Here is a 12,739-nt window from a genome sequence, read left to right as displayed (position 1 = left end):
AAATTAGTATAATAAATCGGTGTATTTTAATTAGTGTTGAAATTTTTATTCATATAGTTGAAGTTAAGAGCTTTCTAGTGCAAGTCCTAGAAAACCACATGGTGGCAACCTCATGGTTGCAAGTCAAAATCTCAAGCTATATACACTATTTCCATTGAATATCAATTTTAGCATGGAAATTGGACATTGAAATATGCTTTTTCTTTTATATATGCATATGCATGTTCAAGTCATTTAAAGGTTACAATTTTATATCAATAGTACTTTTGGCTTAAATTTTTATTTCAGATATAGTAAATTCCCAAAAAAGTAAGTTTTCTCCAGAAAATTCAAATTGCCAATTTCATAGTTAATGCCATGTTTCAGGTCATTCTGAATCTTTTGACAAAATTAAAAAAAGTAGAAGTATGTGTGCTAAAATTTGACTTTTTGTCGAATTTTTATCAAAAACGGCTGCACCGATATTACCCATTTAAAAGCCTTTTGTTAAAACTCGATAAGTAGACTTATAAATTTATTTGCAAGACGATCAGCTCAGCCGTTTCTTTAAATTATAGAAAAGTGCAAAATTTTGTTCACGTTTCTGCACAAAAAAAAACGAAACCAATTTAAAAACCGTTCGAGGGCTCTATTAAAATTAGTTTTGTTTTCATTCTGAGACATCTATTTAAATTAGCTGTCAAAAGATCAGAATGACTTAAAATATAGAGAAACTATAAAATAAGCAATTTGGATTTTGTAAAGAAAACATACCTTTTCGGGAAGTTATTAAATTTGAATATTATTATAGAGATCAGTAGGTAATAGTGCAGATCAGTTTTTGGTAAAATCTTGGGTTCTTTGTAATTATTGTTTTTTGATATTTTACTTTGTATAATGATGACGATTGGTGATTGATTGGTGTTAGCAAATATTTTAAAATTATATTAGCCTACATAAAATGTTTTAATTATAAAATTCACATCATTTGGAAACGATGGGCTAAATTTCAGAAGTGCTACATCTCAATTTTTACTGATCAAGTGAAATTTACTGATTATTTGGGAGTCTTTGCAACTATTCTTTAAAATAGCACTTAAACCTAGAAAGGTTTTATATCATGAACTAATTTATAATATTGCATTAATCCCAGGAAACAAAATAATTTAAATTGCATAAAATATTATTATTACTGTGCATTACCTAATAGTATCATTTAATTATATTAATTTTATACGCAGTTTTCATTTAAGTGCATTTGATCAGTGCACTTTATAAACATAAATATTTACGGAACGAAATGTAGAGTAAAAAATTGTTCTGCATAATTGTACTAGCCACGCTATGATAAATGCCAATGTACGTACATTCGAATTCCGATGTTCAACTTAGGCCACAATAAATATAGTTTGCTGTATTTATATTGACATAATATGAAGAAAATTATGAAATATATACTCTAAACAAATTATATGCAAGAGCTGGAAAATTTTAATCTTTATCCACACGCATGGGGATAGAATTATAAAAAAGTATAAATGCAGGAAAATAGAAAATTTATTTCATATAGGAACAATTATTATTATGATAAAGTTTTGATATTTATTTCAATAAACATTTTATTTTATAACTGTTAACCTCTAATGTCATTCCGGTAAGGTTCTTGGTAAATCAGGAAATAATTGTTTTGTTTTGATAAAACATTTTGTAATTACTAATTATTAAGTAACCAAGCTGCAAAACGAATAATTGAATTAAATTTAATCCTTGAATCATTTTAATAATTGCAAAAGTGAAATGCTTTATTATAAATTAAAATTTCAATACTGATATTTATAATTTGATACAATGAACAGTCTTATGTTAGTTTTATAGTATAGTATTTTGATATAAATTAAATAAATATCCTTTTATATAAATGAAATGTTTATATTAGATCATTTTACTTCAAATGTCTCGGTATGCTTTATATTTAATGTGTTGTATATTTATATTTTCTATTGTATATTTTTTATATTTTCTTACTCCTCTTAGATAAAATTTGGTTCAGTTTTAATTTTAATATTGATTTTAAAATAATTAGTTATTTCAATTTTTAAAAATTGTGTCTTTATTGATACAAATTACTTTTGATGCGTATATATTGATGTGAATGATTATTTAACAGTTTAATTAATAACAAAAACGCTACGAATTTTTGTTCAAAACATGTCATGTTTTGTACTCCTTATTGAAGTGTTAGTGTTAGATTAACTTTGCTTATCGGTCCACTAGAGTCTCTTATCTCAGAATTTTATAAAGATTTTAGCACATGAAGAAAGTAACAATAGAACCTCAAATAATGATAAAGTTGTTTATTTATATGTTTTACAAGCATTGCGGCCAAGGGCGAAACCCATTCATCAGAAGAAAAATTAATTCAAATCACGCGCCATTTATCACCGATATGGGCATCACGAACATTATTGTGATCTTGGTGTTATCGATGACGATAATCTGGGATTTAGTTTGTGGAGAAGAATTAGGTGAGTTGTAATTATTTTTATTTTTTTAATTTGAATTTGTAAATCCGTATTGATATAAACTTAACTCTCACCATACGATGTTCATGTATATACCTCTAATACATCAGAAAGAATAAGTGTTCTTATTTTCAAAATTCTTATATGGATTCAATTTAATGCACCAAATGACATATTGCATTAAAGTGCAACAAATACTGATAACATATTCCACATGCATAATATATTGTTTGATTGAACTATCAATAAAATAATACCGGTAATAATAAATTATTGCAAATGTTGAATAATTTATTAAGAAGAACTAGATATACTGCAAGGAAGATCACCAAGATGACCTTGAACCGAATATGTTAATAATATATATAATAATATAATGTTTCTTATTATGCAGCAATTCTAATGAGGAAATTTAATGTTAATGATACCAGTTTCATTGAATCATAAATGCTAGAAAAATCTAGAAGAATTGTTCGATATTATAAAAATTATATAACATAGCGCCAATAACATGATACAAATTGTAATAAATATATAGAACAAATAATTTAATGTTTCTATAGATTTTTTACAGGTGTCATAGATTTATCACCAAAACTTACGTACTGCCAAAATTTGGATTTATATGAAGATGTTGACCTGGTTATTTGGTATTACCTAAATAAATATGGATATAAGTTGAATTATATATATATATATATATATATATATATATATATATATATTAACAAAGTCTAATAATCGGGCATAACATCAATAAAAAACATGAATTTCTTTCAAAAATTTATTTTAAATCCATACGTTTCGGCTATAATCCTAGCCTTCATTCAGTGGAAAAATTAGTTGATCTTAGTGTTAAATTGGAAAATTTTAATAATCCATGGTATTAGGATATGGTAATGCACTACACTATGTATTATAAACATTAACTTGAAATTACACAATATTTTCATAAAATACTGATTTGAAAAAATCACAAATGAATAGTGTGTTATTCGTAGACTGGTTGAAGCCGAAACGTATGGATTTAAAATAAAATTTTTGAAAGAAATTCATGTTTTTTATTGATGTTATGCCCGATTATTAGACTTTGTTAATACATATGTCAACATCAAATTCAGAATCATACAAAATATATATATATATATATATATATATATATATATTTATACATATATGTAATATAGGTAAAGTTCAAAGTTAACAAAGATCCATCAACCAGAAGATCATCGTATGACATGATCATTTGACATTCGTCCAATAAATACCAATTTCGACATGATACTTTACAGAAAAAAACTCAAATCATTATTATGAAAGAATCAATTCTACAAGTATACTAAAATTTGATAAATAATTCAGTAAAAAAGACTCCACAAAAAGTGCATTTGCTCTACTTAGTTTTTTTTTTCAAAGCCTTTTAACATATTGCAAACCAATATTATAAGATGATTTTAGCAGCTAAATTATAACTAATAAATCAAAAATTATAATATTAAATTGAAAATTTAGAAAATAGAGGATTTTATAGGAAACATAAGCGACTCGTTGGAGTGTAGAAACATCACACTTTTGATTTCTGAAATAATTTGTGAAAATTGTATTAGTTACTTAAATGAATATATCAATTTTTTCAGACAAACTGTATTTAGATTTATAGTCATAAAAATCATACAAATAGAGCAATACTATCTTACTCTTATAAAAATTTAAACGCGTTTCTGGAAACATTTTTGGATTTTGGAAATTATAATTTTTTTTATTTTTTGCTATATCTAACAGGATTGGAGGGGAGTTTTTTTCAGACAATCTGTATTTAGATATATGTATAATCATAAATATCATACAATTTAAACGCAATTTTGGACACATTTTTGGATTTGCTTGTGGATTCATTTTTTATTTGGAAATCAAAACTAATAATTTGATTTAGTAATTATAGATATAAAATTACATAAACCAACTATACTCTAATTTAAATAATATGATGACATTTTAGGCAAAATTATTCTTTTTTTTGCTATAATGTAACTGGGTTGGAGTAGAGTTTCATTTTCAGACAATCTGCATTTAGATATATATATATATATATATATATATATATATATATAGTTATATATATATATATATATATAATACAAATAAAGCAATACTATTTTACTCTACTAAATTTGAAGGTGTCTGGAAACTTTTGGGATTTTTCTCGAATGATTTTTTTTTAATTGTAAACCAAAACTTATATCTATATAGAATATAGATATAAAATTACACAAAAAAATTATACTCAAATTTAAGACAATACGATGACATATTTAAGACTAAATTACTTTATTATATTTTAGAATTATCTAACTGGATTTAAGTGAAGTTCTTCTTAGACACTGCTCTTTTATATAGTGAATATAACCCATACATATATCTGTGTAATCAGATTACTCAAAATAATTAAATATTTAAAATCATTTATTTAAATTAGTTCAGCAAGTCCATGAGAATTGCGATATAGTTTAATTCAGGTCATGGACCACCTTTAGATAGTTTTCCCATTATTTGGTATAATCCACATTTACTTTAATATCTACGCAATTACTTCCTCATTTTTCATTGATCCTGCATTATAACCATCGTGTCTTAAAATGCGATATACATTTTTGCTTTTCTTGTTGAAATCCATTCGTTTTCCATTTTTCTTGTTGGCAGATCAAAATAATTTGCAACCCTCTCCCATTATTTTCCAGCTCCATATCTGAAGAAATGTTCCAATGCACTCATTATACTAATAACCATTTTGTACTACTTTCTATCTGTTTATACTTTATGATTTTTTCAAGCAACCCAATCCAAGTTCTATTTTACTTCCATTGCTGTTAAGGATTCCTTTTTCCTCCCCTCTAGATCATAGTAATTTACATCTAGTAATCTCAAACACTGACTGAGCTATCCTTTTACAGCTCCGTATCTGAAGGTATGTTCCAGACATGACAAGGACTTCTCAGGATGTCTGAAGCGATCGATAGATGCCTTGAAACCGATCTTTGTAAATGGAGATCCTTCGCGCGACGTTCCTTCTCTGGAGCCCCTTGATGTAGGAGACTTACTAATTGGAGATTTTGCTGGCAGCTCTGCCGTTGGAATAAGAATTTCAGCGACAAACATAAAAGCACATGGAGCTTCTAACTTTGAACTTACTAAAATTAGGTACGAGGGGTAAAAATAGTCTAAGGTAGGGGGAACCAGAAGTTGAATGTTGACCAAAATATATAAGGCTCTTTTGAACCATCACGTATGCCTTATATTTAATATTTATTACGCTAACAATTTTTCATTAAAAAATTTGAAATACCTTTGGCGACTAGAATTGTTATTAAATTTTGTTATTAACCGACATTTGATAAAATTCGTTTTACCAATTACTTCAGCCAATGGAGCGTTTTGGGTCTGAATTTTTTTTATTGTGCTCCAATTGGCAAGAAATTTTGCAATAATGGTTTATCTACAACCCGAGAGAAAGACACTTCTTCTAAGTGGTATCATTTACCAAAAATTTTTAATTTCATTTGACAAAAAAGTTATCAAAGTCAATGTGATTTTTTTCTGTTACTATTGTGGTGATTAACCTGTTAATTTGAATATATTGTATACAAATAATTTTATATAATTTCAATTTTATTTCAGGGGCGATTTCGATACTCTGACCTTTCATTTTGAAGTATATTTACCTCATATAGAAGCAACTGGCAACTATGGAGTTAATGGTAATATTTTATTATTACCTATCAGAGGCAATGGGCCATTCGTTGCAAGTTTTGGTAATATAATCAATTTTATTAAATTAATCATTTAAATGTTGAGTAATCTGATATTGAAAATATGTGATCTTGTTTAGATAATTGCACTGGAAAAGCTGTTATGATTGGCAAAACATTCCAAAAAGATGGTAGAAACATGCTGGGTATAGATAAAATGAACATTAAAATTAAAATAGGAAAAGGTAAAATTGATCTCAAAAATTTGTTCGGCGGAGACAAGACTTTAGGTTTGTCGATTTTTGTTAAACAATCAACTATTTTTTAATATAAAAATTATAAAATTCATTACTTTTTTTTAGGTAATATTATCAATCAAACGATAAATTCAAACTTCGAAATTTTAAGTCAAGAAATCGCACCATTGATTGAAAAGGCTTTATCAAAACTGTTTATTAAAATTTCTAACAAAATAGTGGATCGGTATACGGTGGAGCAGTTATATCCAGAATGAAAATGAAATAATTGATAGTAATAAGTTTTACAAATATTTTTATATTTTCTATTATTTTTAGTATAGATTTTGTAAGAATTTAATATAGCTAATAGTTAGCTATTATAAAATGTTCTAAATAAGATATTAGTATTTCAGTTCATTAATCATTATAGCATATGAAGATTATTTATATTATCGATACTATTTTACAAATAAATTACTCAACATAGTTGATAGATTTTCTTTATGTTAATTAAATCTAATTATGCTTTTCTCTCAGCTGTAGTTACTAAATCAGATCATAGAACAAACAAAAATCTGAGAATTTTTTAAAATTTTCAAAAACCGTTATTGCCCTTTTTTTTCAATAATACATGAGAATTCTTAGGCACGTAATTATTGTATAAAAACTATAAAAAGTGTAAATGTTTTCTAAATTAATTTATAAAATTGAAAATATAACGTAAGTAAATAATTGTATTTCAATTGCACATGTTTTAAGTAAAATTGTAACGAATTATCATGAATCAAATAATCAGAACCCAGAAAATTTTGTAAGAATTCCTTATGTTTTGCTTATCAAGTTTTGAATGTCTAAAAATTTTTGCAGCATATGAATATTATACCAAGCCACTATTAAAATTAAAGGCATCTACAAAAAAAATTTATTGCTGATTTACATTATTTTAAAAAGAAGATTTACCACATTCAAGTTACAACATATCACTAATAATCATCTCAATGTGACATTTAAAGAATGGAATGTTCGAAACAACTTAACTAAATTTTAACTCGCCACATGCCATGAAACGCATTTATGTATAAATGAATACATATATCTGATTGACATGTGTATCCATTTATAATCATATATAGACATAGACAAATTTATATATGTATGTGTCAAATAGTTAAATTAATCTTTATATAAAAAAACTACGGCTTCTTTGTAGAAGTGAAATTTGTTTAAAAAAAAACGTGTGAGAAAATGTCATCATATCAAGCGACCCACCGTCTCGGTTATTCGAGGACGTCACTGCCAAATTTTTGTATATAAAGTGAATATTTACAACATCTTCATCAGAACTAATCACCGGTTCAAGGAATAACTCAACTTGCCAAAATGAAAATGGTGAGATAAGTTGAAATATAATAGAATTGTAATAGTCAATAAAATAACAATTTGTGAACAATTAGTGATTGGATATTTTTTATAAAGAAGTGTTGCACGGATTAATTGGTAGTTGATTTATTAGTGTTAAGAATGCAGTGTGATGCTCTTGGAATTTTAATGAAGAAAAATATTTGAAATGCCAAAATCTTTTATAATTTCAAATTAGTGCTAAAATTGAAATGCCATGAACTTCATTACAATCATTTAACAGAATCCCGGAACTTTGCTACTTAAATTTCACGACTTCAATTGTTATCAATATTTCACTGTATGCATTTTTTAATATAAAATATTCATAACGTTTTTGTTTGCAAAGTCACTAATTGTTTAATTATTTGGTCAATGTTAAACTATGCGTTAAATTCTGACTAAGGAAAGACCGTCATGATGCGTTTTCTTTGATATTTACTACTGGTATACCTCGATGTCTCCAATTGGTCCAAAAAATGCTGTTTTTGGATTTAAAAATGAAGCAACCTGTTTAAATTTTATACTAAATTAGTACTAAAATAAAATTTTCAAATAATTTCAGTCGATTATTATTATTTCCAGATCATTGTCCTCGCCGCCCTCGTGGCCCTCGTCGCTTCAGCCCCCCAACACGGCAAAGACGCCACCGTAACCCGTTACGAATTCGACAATTTGGGAACAGATGGATACAAATTCGCAGTTGACACCAGTGATGGAACCAGCCGTCAAGAACAAGCCGAACTTAAGAATGTTGGAACCGAAAATGAAGCCCTCAGTGTCCGTGGATCATATACCTTCGTAGGAGATGATGGTCAACAATACACCGTCAACTTCGTCGCCGATGAGAACGGTTACCAAGCAGAAGGTGCTCATTTACCAAGGGCTTAAGAAAATTGATGAACTGATACTGGAGGACAACCAATGATGCATTTACTTAATTTAATTACTTTGGATCAAAAATGAAATTTTATTGTTTTTTTACTGTTATAAGTAAATTTGAGTGATATATTTTAGTAAATATATAAATTTCTCAGAGTGCCATAAAGAATATAGAATTTTTACTTCATTCACTTGTTTTACTATATTTTAAAATCATTTCAGGAATATTTAACACTACAGTTGTAATTATATTATAATTACACAGTTGTAATTATTAATTAATTATAATAATTTTCTGTATTTTATAATAATAGTCGTATTAATGACATCATTTAGGATCAAAATACAAAAGCAAAGACATTTCAAAGCTCTCTTATACAGATCATATAGTAATTTTTTTGTATATAGGTTTGGATTTTCAAACATAATGCATAAGAAATAAAAAAATACAAATGTTTTTATATGGTTGTATAATGAACCTAAAACAAAAATTGAATAAATTTATATGTTTAAAGTTTACTTCAATAACAATTATTTTACTGTAGAATTTTGAAACAATCGAAATTTTTTTTCTATATTTTCAAAGTTTAGTTATTCAAAAATATGTCATCAAAAGGATTTTTCAAAATTACTATTATTTCCTGAATTATAGCCGTTTCAGTGACGTGGCCTCGATTCGGGTGCGACTTGTCTTAAAACTTTGAACGCGTTTTTCTCGGAACTACTTTTTTCGAGGTGGCGGTAAGGATATTTCGAGTTCTAATGAATCGATTTACTTCAAATTTGGAGAGGATCTTCTCTATACATAGCTTTATCGCGTGGATCTTGCCCAAAAATATAACTTTTTATTTAGTATTTTTAAAAAATTTGGAATTGTTAAAAAAAACATAAAAAAAAGTTTTTTTTTCAAACTGCCGCCATTCAAACAATATTTTTTTTTAACTTATCCAAGGCTCATACGATAGCGGCTTTATAATTATTAAGAAACCATGTATTTTTCATGCTTAAAATTACCAGGAGGGTTGGAATCATGGACGCCAGGACACCCTCTTTTTTTTGAGCCCCCACACTTTGACTGCTCATAATATTGTGAATTTTAATTTTTTTTTTAATATTTTTTTTATGTAAAAATAAAATATCAATAAACAAATGATAACAAAATCGATAGTAAAAATATTATTTGTTTTCTTTATACAGCGCTTCAAACACCGGGCGAAATTCATGCCTCTACTCTACTACAGTAGAATACCCCCTTAAACAATACTTCAATTTTCTATATTTGGAATAAATAATTTAGTCATAAAAAATAATGAAGCGTAAATTTATATTGTTCTAAAAGATAAAATTAAAATTCTAGTTAATTTATCAAAATGTTAATAGAACAGTTAATTCATAAGTTCAAATCAAAATCACAAAGAAATATTTAGCTTTGAGTTTATTTTATCCGAATTATTCGTATTGGTAATATTCCTATAAAAATATACGATATTATAATTTAGTTGAATTAAGATGTATACATGTTTTAAAACGGTTCTATTATGAACCTAAAACCAAAAATAGATATTTTTTTAAAGATTACTTCAACAATAATTATTTTATGTATTATTTACTACCTCTTCTTATATTTGGTTACTACAAATTTGAGATTAAAATTATGTTCAGGCAATATATGATGACTCTACAATATTGTAATTGAGTTTTCGTTGTAAGAAAGGAGTTGGTAATTGAAATTATTGGTAATTTTAGCATAACAGTTTCATTTATTGAAATAATCATTTACTAATCAAAATGCCTTTAATTATTACAATAATTTATTCAGTTATAAAACTTATCAGTATCTTTTTGATGTTCAATGATAGAAAAAATTAGAGAAGTTATCCAAAACACGATTTTCATTTTTGGATGTAAGGTTGATTTAAATTGATAAAAATACTATATAAAATATTTATGTCATAACACTGCTTAAAATTTAATTTAGAAGGTTTTACTATAACCTCTCGAAAATTAATTTTTATATTGATAAAAAAATCTATTTTCTCTTGATCTTTTTAGTTGTAGCTTTTATTAATTATGTGAAATCGTTCTTCAAAATTTATGATTTTCACTTGGATTTTTATAATTATGTTTCAATCCGGATTTATAATTACTATTTACATTGATATTATTGAGAAACTATTAATATTGTTATAGTCTAAATTAATTTCTCAAATAAACGATCTATTACTGATCCTTTTAACTATAAATATATTTGTTACCAAAATAAATAAAAATATTAAATTTTGTTATATATTTTAAATTTATGCGTTTTTAAAATTTATGCTAACAGCACATAAAAGTATTTGATTTAAAATGCAAAAATTAATTTTAAATAGATTGCAAAAATCGCGTGCAAGCTATTACCTAGATTTTATTCTGTATCTATCTTAATGCCAACAGGTGATGTCACTATCATATTTCGGTATATAAATCACATGCTTATAGTATCTTTATCACAGTACATCTTTAGAACTCATCAGGTTCACGTATAATCCACAAATCAAAATGAAAATGGTAAGAATAATTAATAGAAAGAAAATAAAATTATTTTCTTGGGTATTGAAGGAAAATAAAATATTAGAATTAAAAAAATATATTTCACTATATAATTTCATTTATCTACTTTCAGATCATTGTCCTCGCTGCCCTCGTGGCCCTCGTCGCTTCAGCCCCCCAACACGGTAAAGACGCCACCGTAACCCGTTACGAATTCGACAATTTGGGAACAGATGGATACAAATTCGCAGTTGACACCAGTGATGGAACCAGCCGTCAAGAACAAGCCGAACTTAAGAATGTTGGAACCGAAAATGAAGCCCTCAGTGTCCGTGGATCATATACCTTCGTAGGAGATGATGGTCAACAATACACCGTCAACTTCGTCGCCGATGAGAACGGTTACCAAGCAGAAGGTGCTCATTTACCAAGGGCTTAAGAAAATTGATGAACTGATACTGGAGGACAACCAATGATGCATTTACTTAATTTAATTACTTTGGATCAAAAATGAAATTTTATTGTTTTTTTACTGTTATAAGTAAATTTGAGTGATATATTTTAGTAAATATATAAATTTCTCAGAGTGCCATAAAGAATATAGAATTTTTACTTCATTCACTTGTTTTACTATATTTTAAAATCATTTCAGGAATATTTAACACTACAGTTGTAATTATATTATAATTACACAGTTGTAATTATTAATTAATTATAATAATTTTCTGTATTTTATAATAATAGTCGTATTAATGACATCATTTAGGATCAAAATACAAAAGCAAAGACATTTCAAAGCTCTCTTATACAGATCATATAGTAATTTTTTTGTATATAGGTTTGGATTTTCAAACATAATGCATAAGAAATAAAAAAATACAAATGTTTTTATATGGTTGTATAATGAACCTAAAACAAAAATTGAATAAATTTATATGTTTAAAGTTTACTTCAATAACAATTATTTTACTGTAGAATTTTGAAACAATCGAAATTTTTTTTCTATATTTTCAAAGTTTAGTTATTCAAAAATATGTCATCAAAAGGATTTTTCAAAATTACTATTATTTCCTGAATTATAGCCGTTTCAGTGACGTGGCCTCGATTCGGGTGCGACTTGTCTTAAAACTTTGAACGCGTTTTTCTCGGAACTACTTTTTTCGAGGTGGCGGTAAGGATATTTCGAGTTCTAATGAATCGATTTACTTCAAATTTGGAGAGGATCTTCTCTATACATAGCTTTATCGCGTGGATCTTGCCCAAAAATATAACTTTTTATTTAGTATTTTTAAAAAATTTGGAATTGTTAAAAAAAACATAAAAAAAAGTTTTTTTTTCAAACTGCCGCCATTCAAACAATATTTTTTTTTAACTTATCCAAGGCTCATACGATAGCGGCTTTATAATTATTAAGAAACCATGTATTTTTCATGCTTAAAAT

At 26.6% G+C, this 12,739-nt stretch overlaps 1 protein-coding gene across 1 annotated transcript; it reads left to right on the top strand.

Moving 5' to 3' along the window:
- The first annotated feature begins 11,307 nt into the window (after positions 1-11,307).
- On the top strand, positions 11,308-11,737 carry LOC113370280 (endocuticle structural glycoprotein ABD-5-like). The gene is made up of 2 exons (XM_026610952.1): positions 11,308-11,316; positions 11,432-11,737. Exons 1-2 carry the CDS (start codon positions 11,308-11,310, stop codon positions 11,735-11,737), a joined length of 315 nt encoding a protein of 104 aa, XP_026466737.1.
- The last annotated feature ends 1,002 nt before the right edge of the window (positions 11,738-12,739 follow it).

Source organism: Ctenocephalides felis, unplaced genomic scaffold (assembly GCF_003426905.1).
Source record: "Ctenocephalides felis isolate EL2017-DRISC unplaced genomic scaffold, ASM342690v1 CF-g0.4_SCAFFOLD_01492, whole genome shotgun sequence".
Taxonomy (NCBI): domain Eukaryota; kingdom Metazoa; phylum Arthropoda; class Insecta; order Siphonaptera; family Pulicidae; genus Ctenocephalides; species Ctenocephalides felis.
The sequence above is the reverse complement of the archived record's forward strand: the minus strand, read 5'-3'. Positions and strand labels throughout refer to the sequence as shown.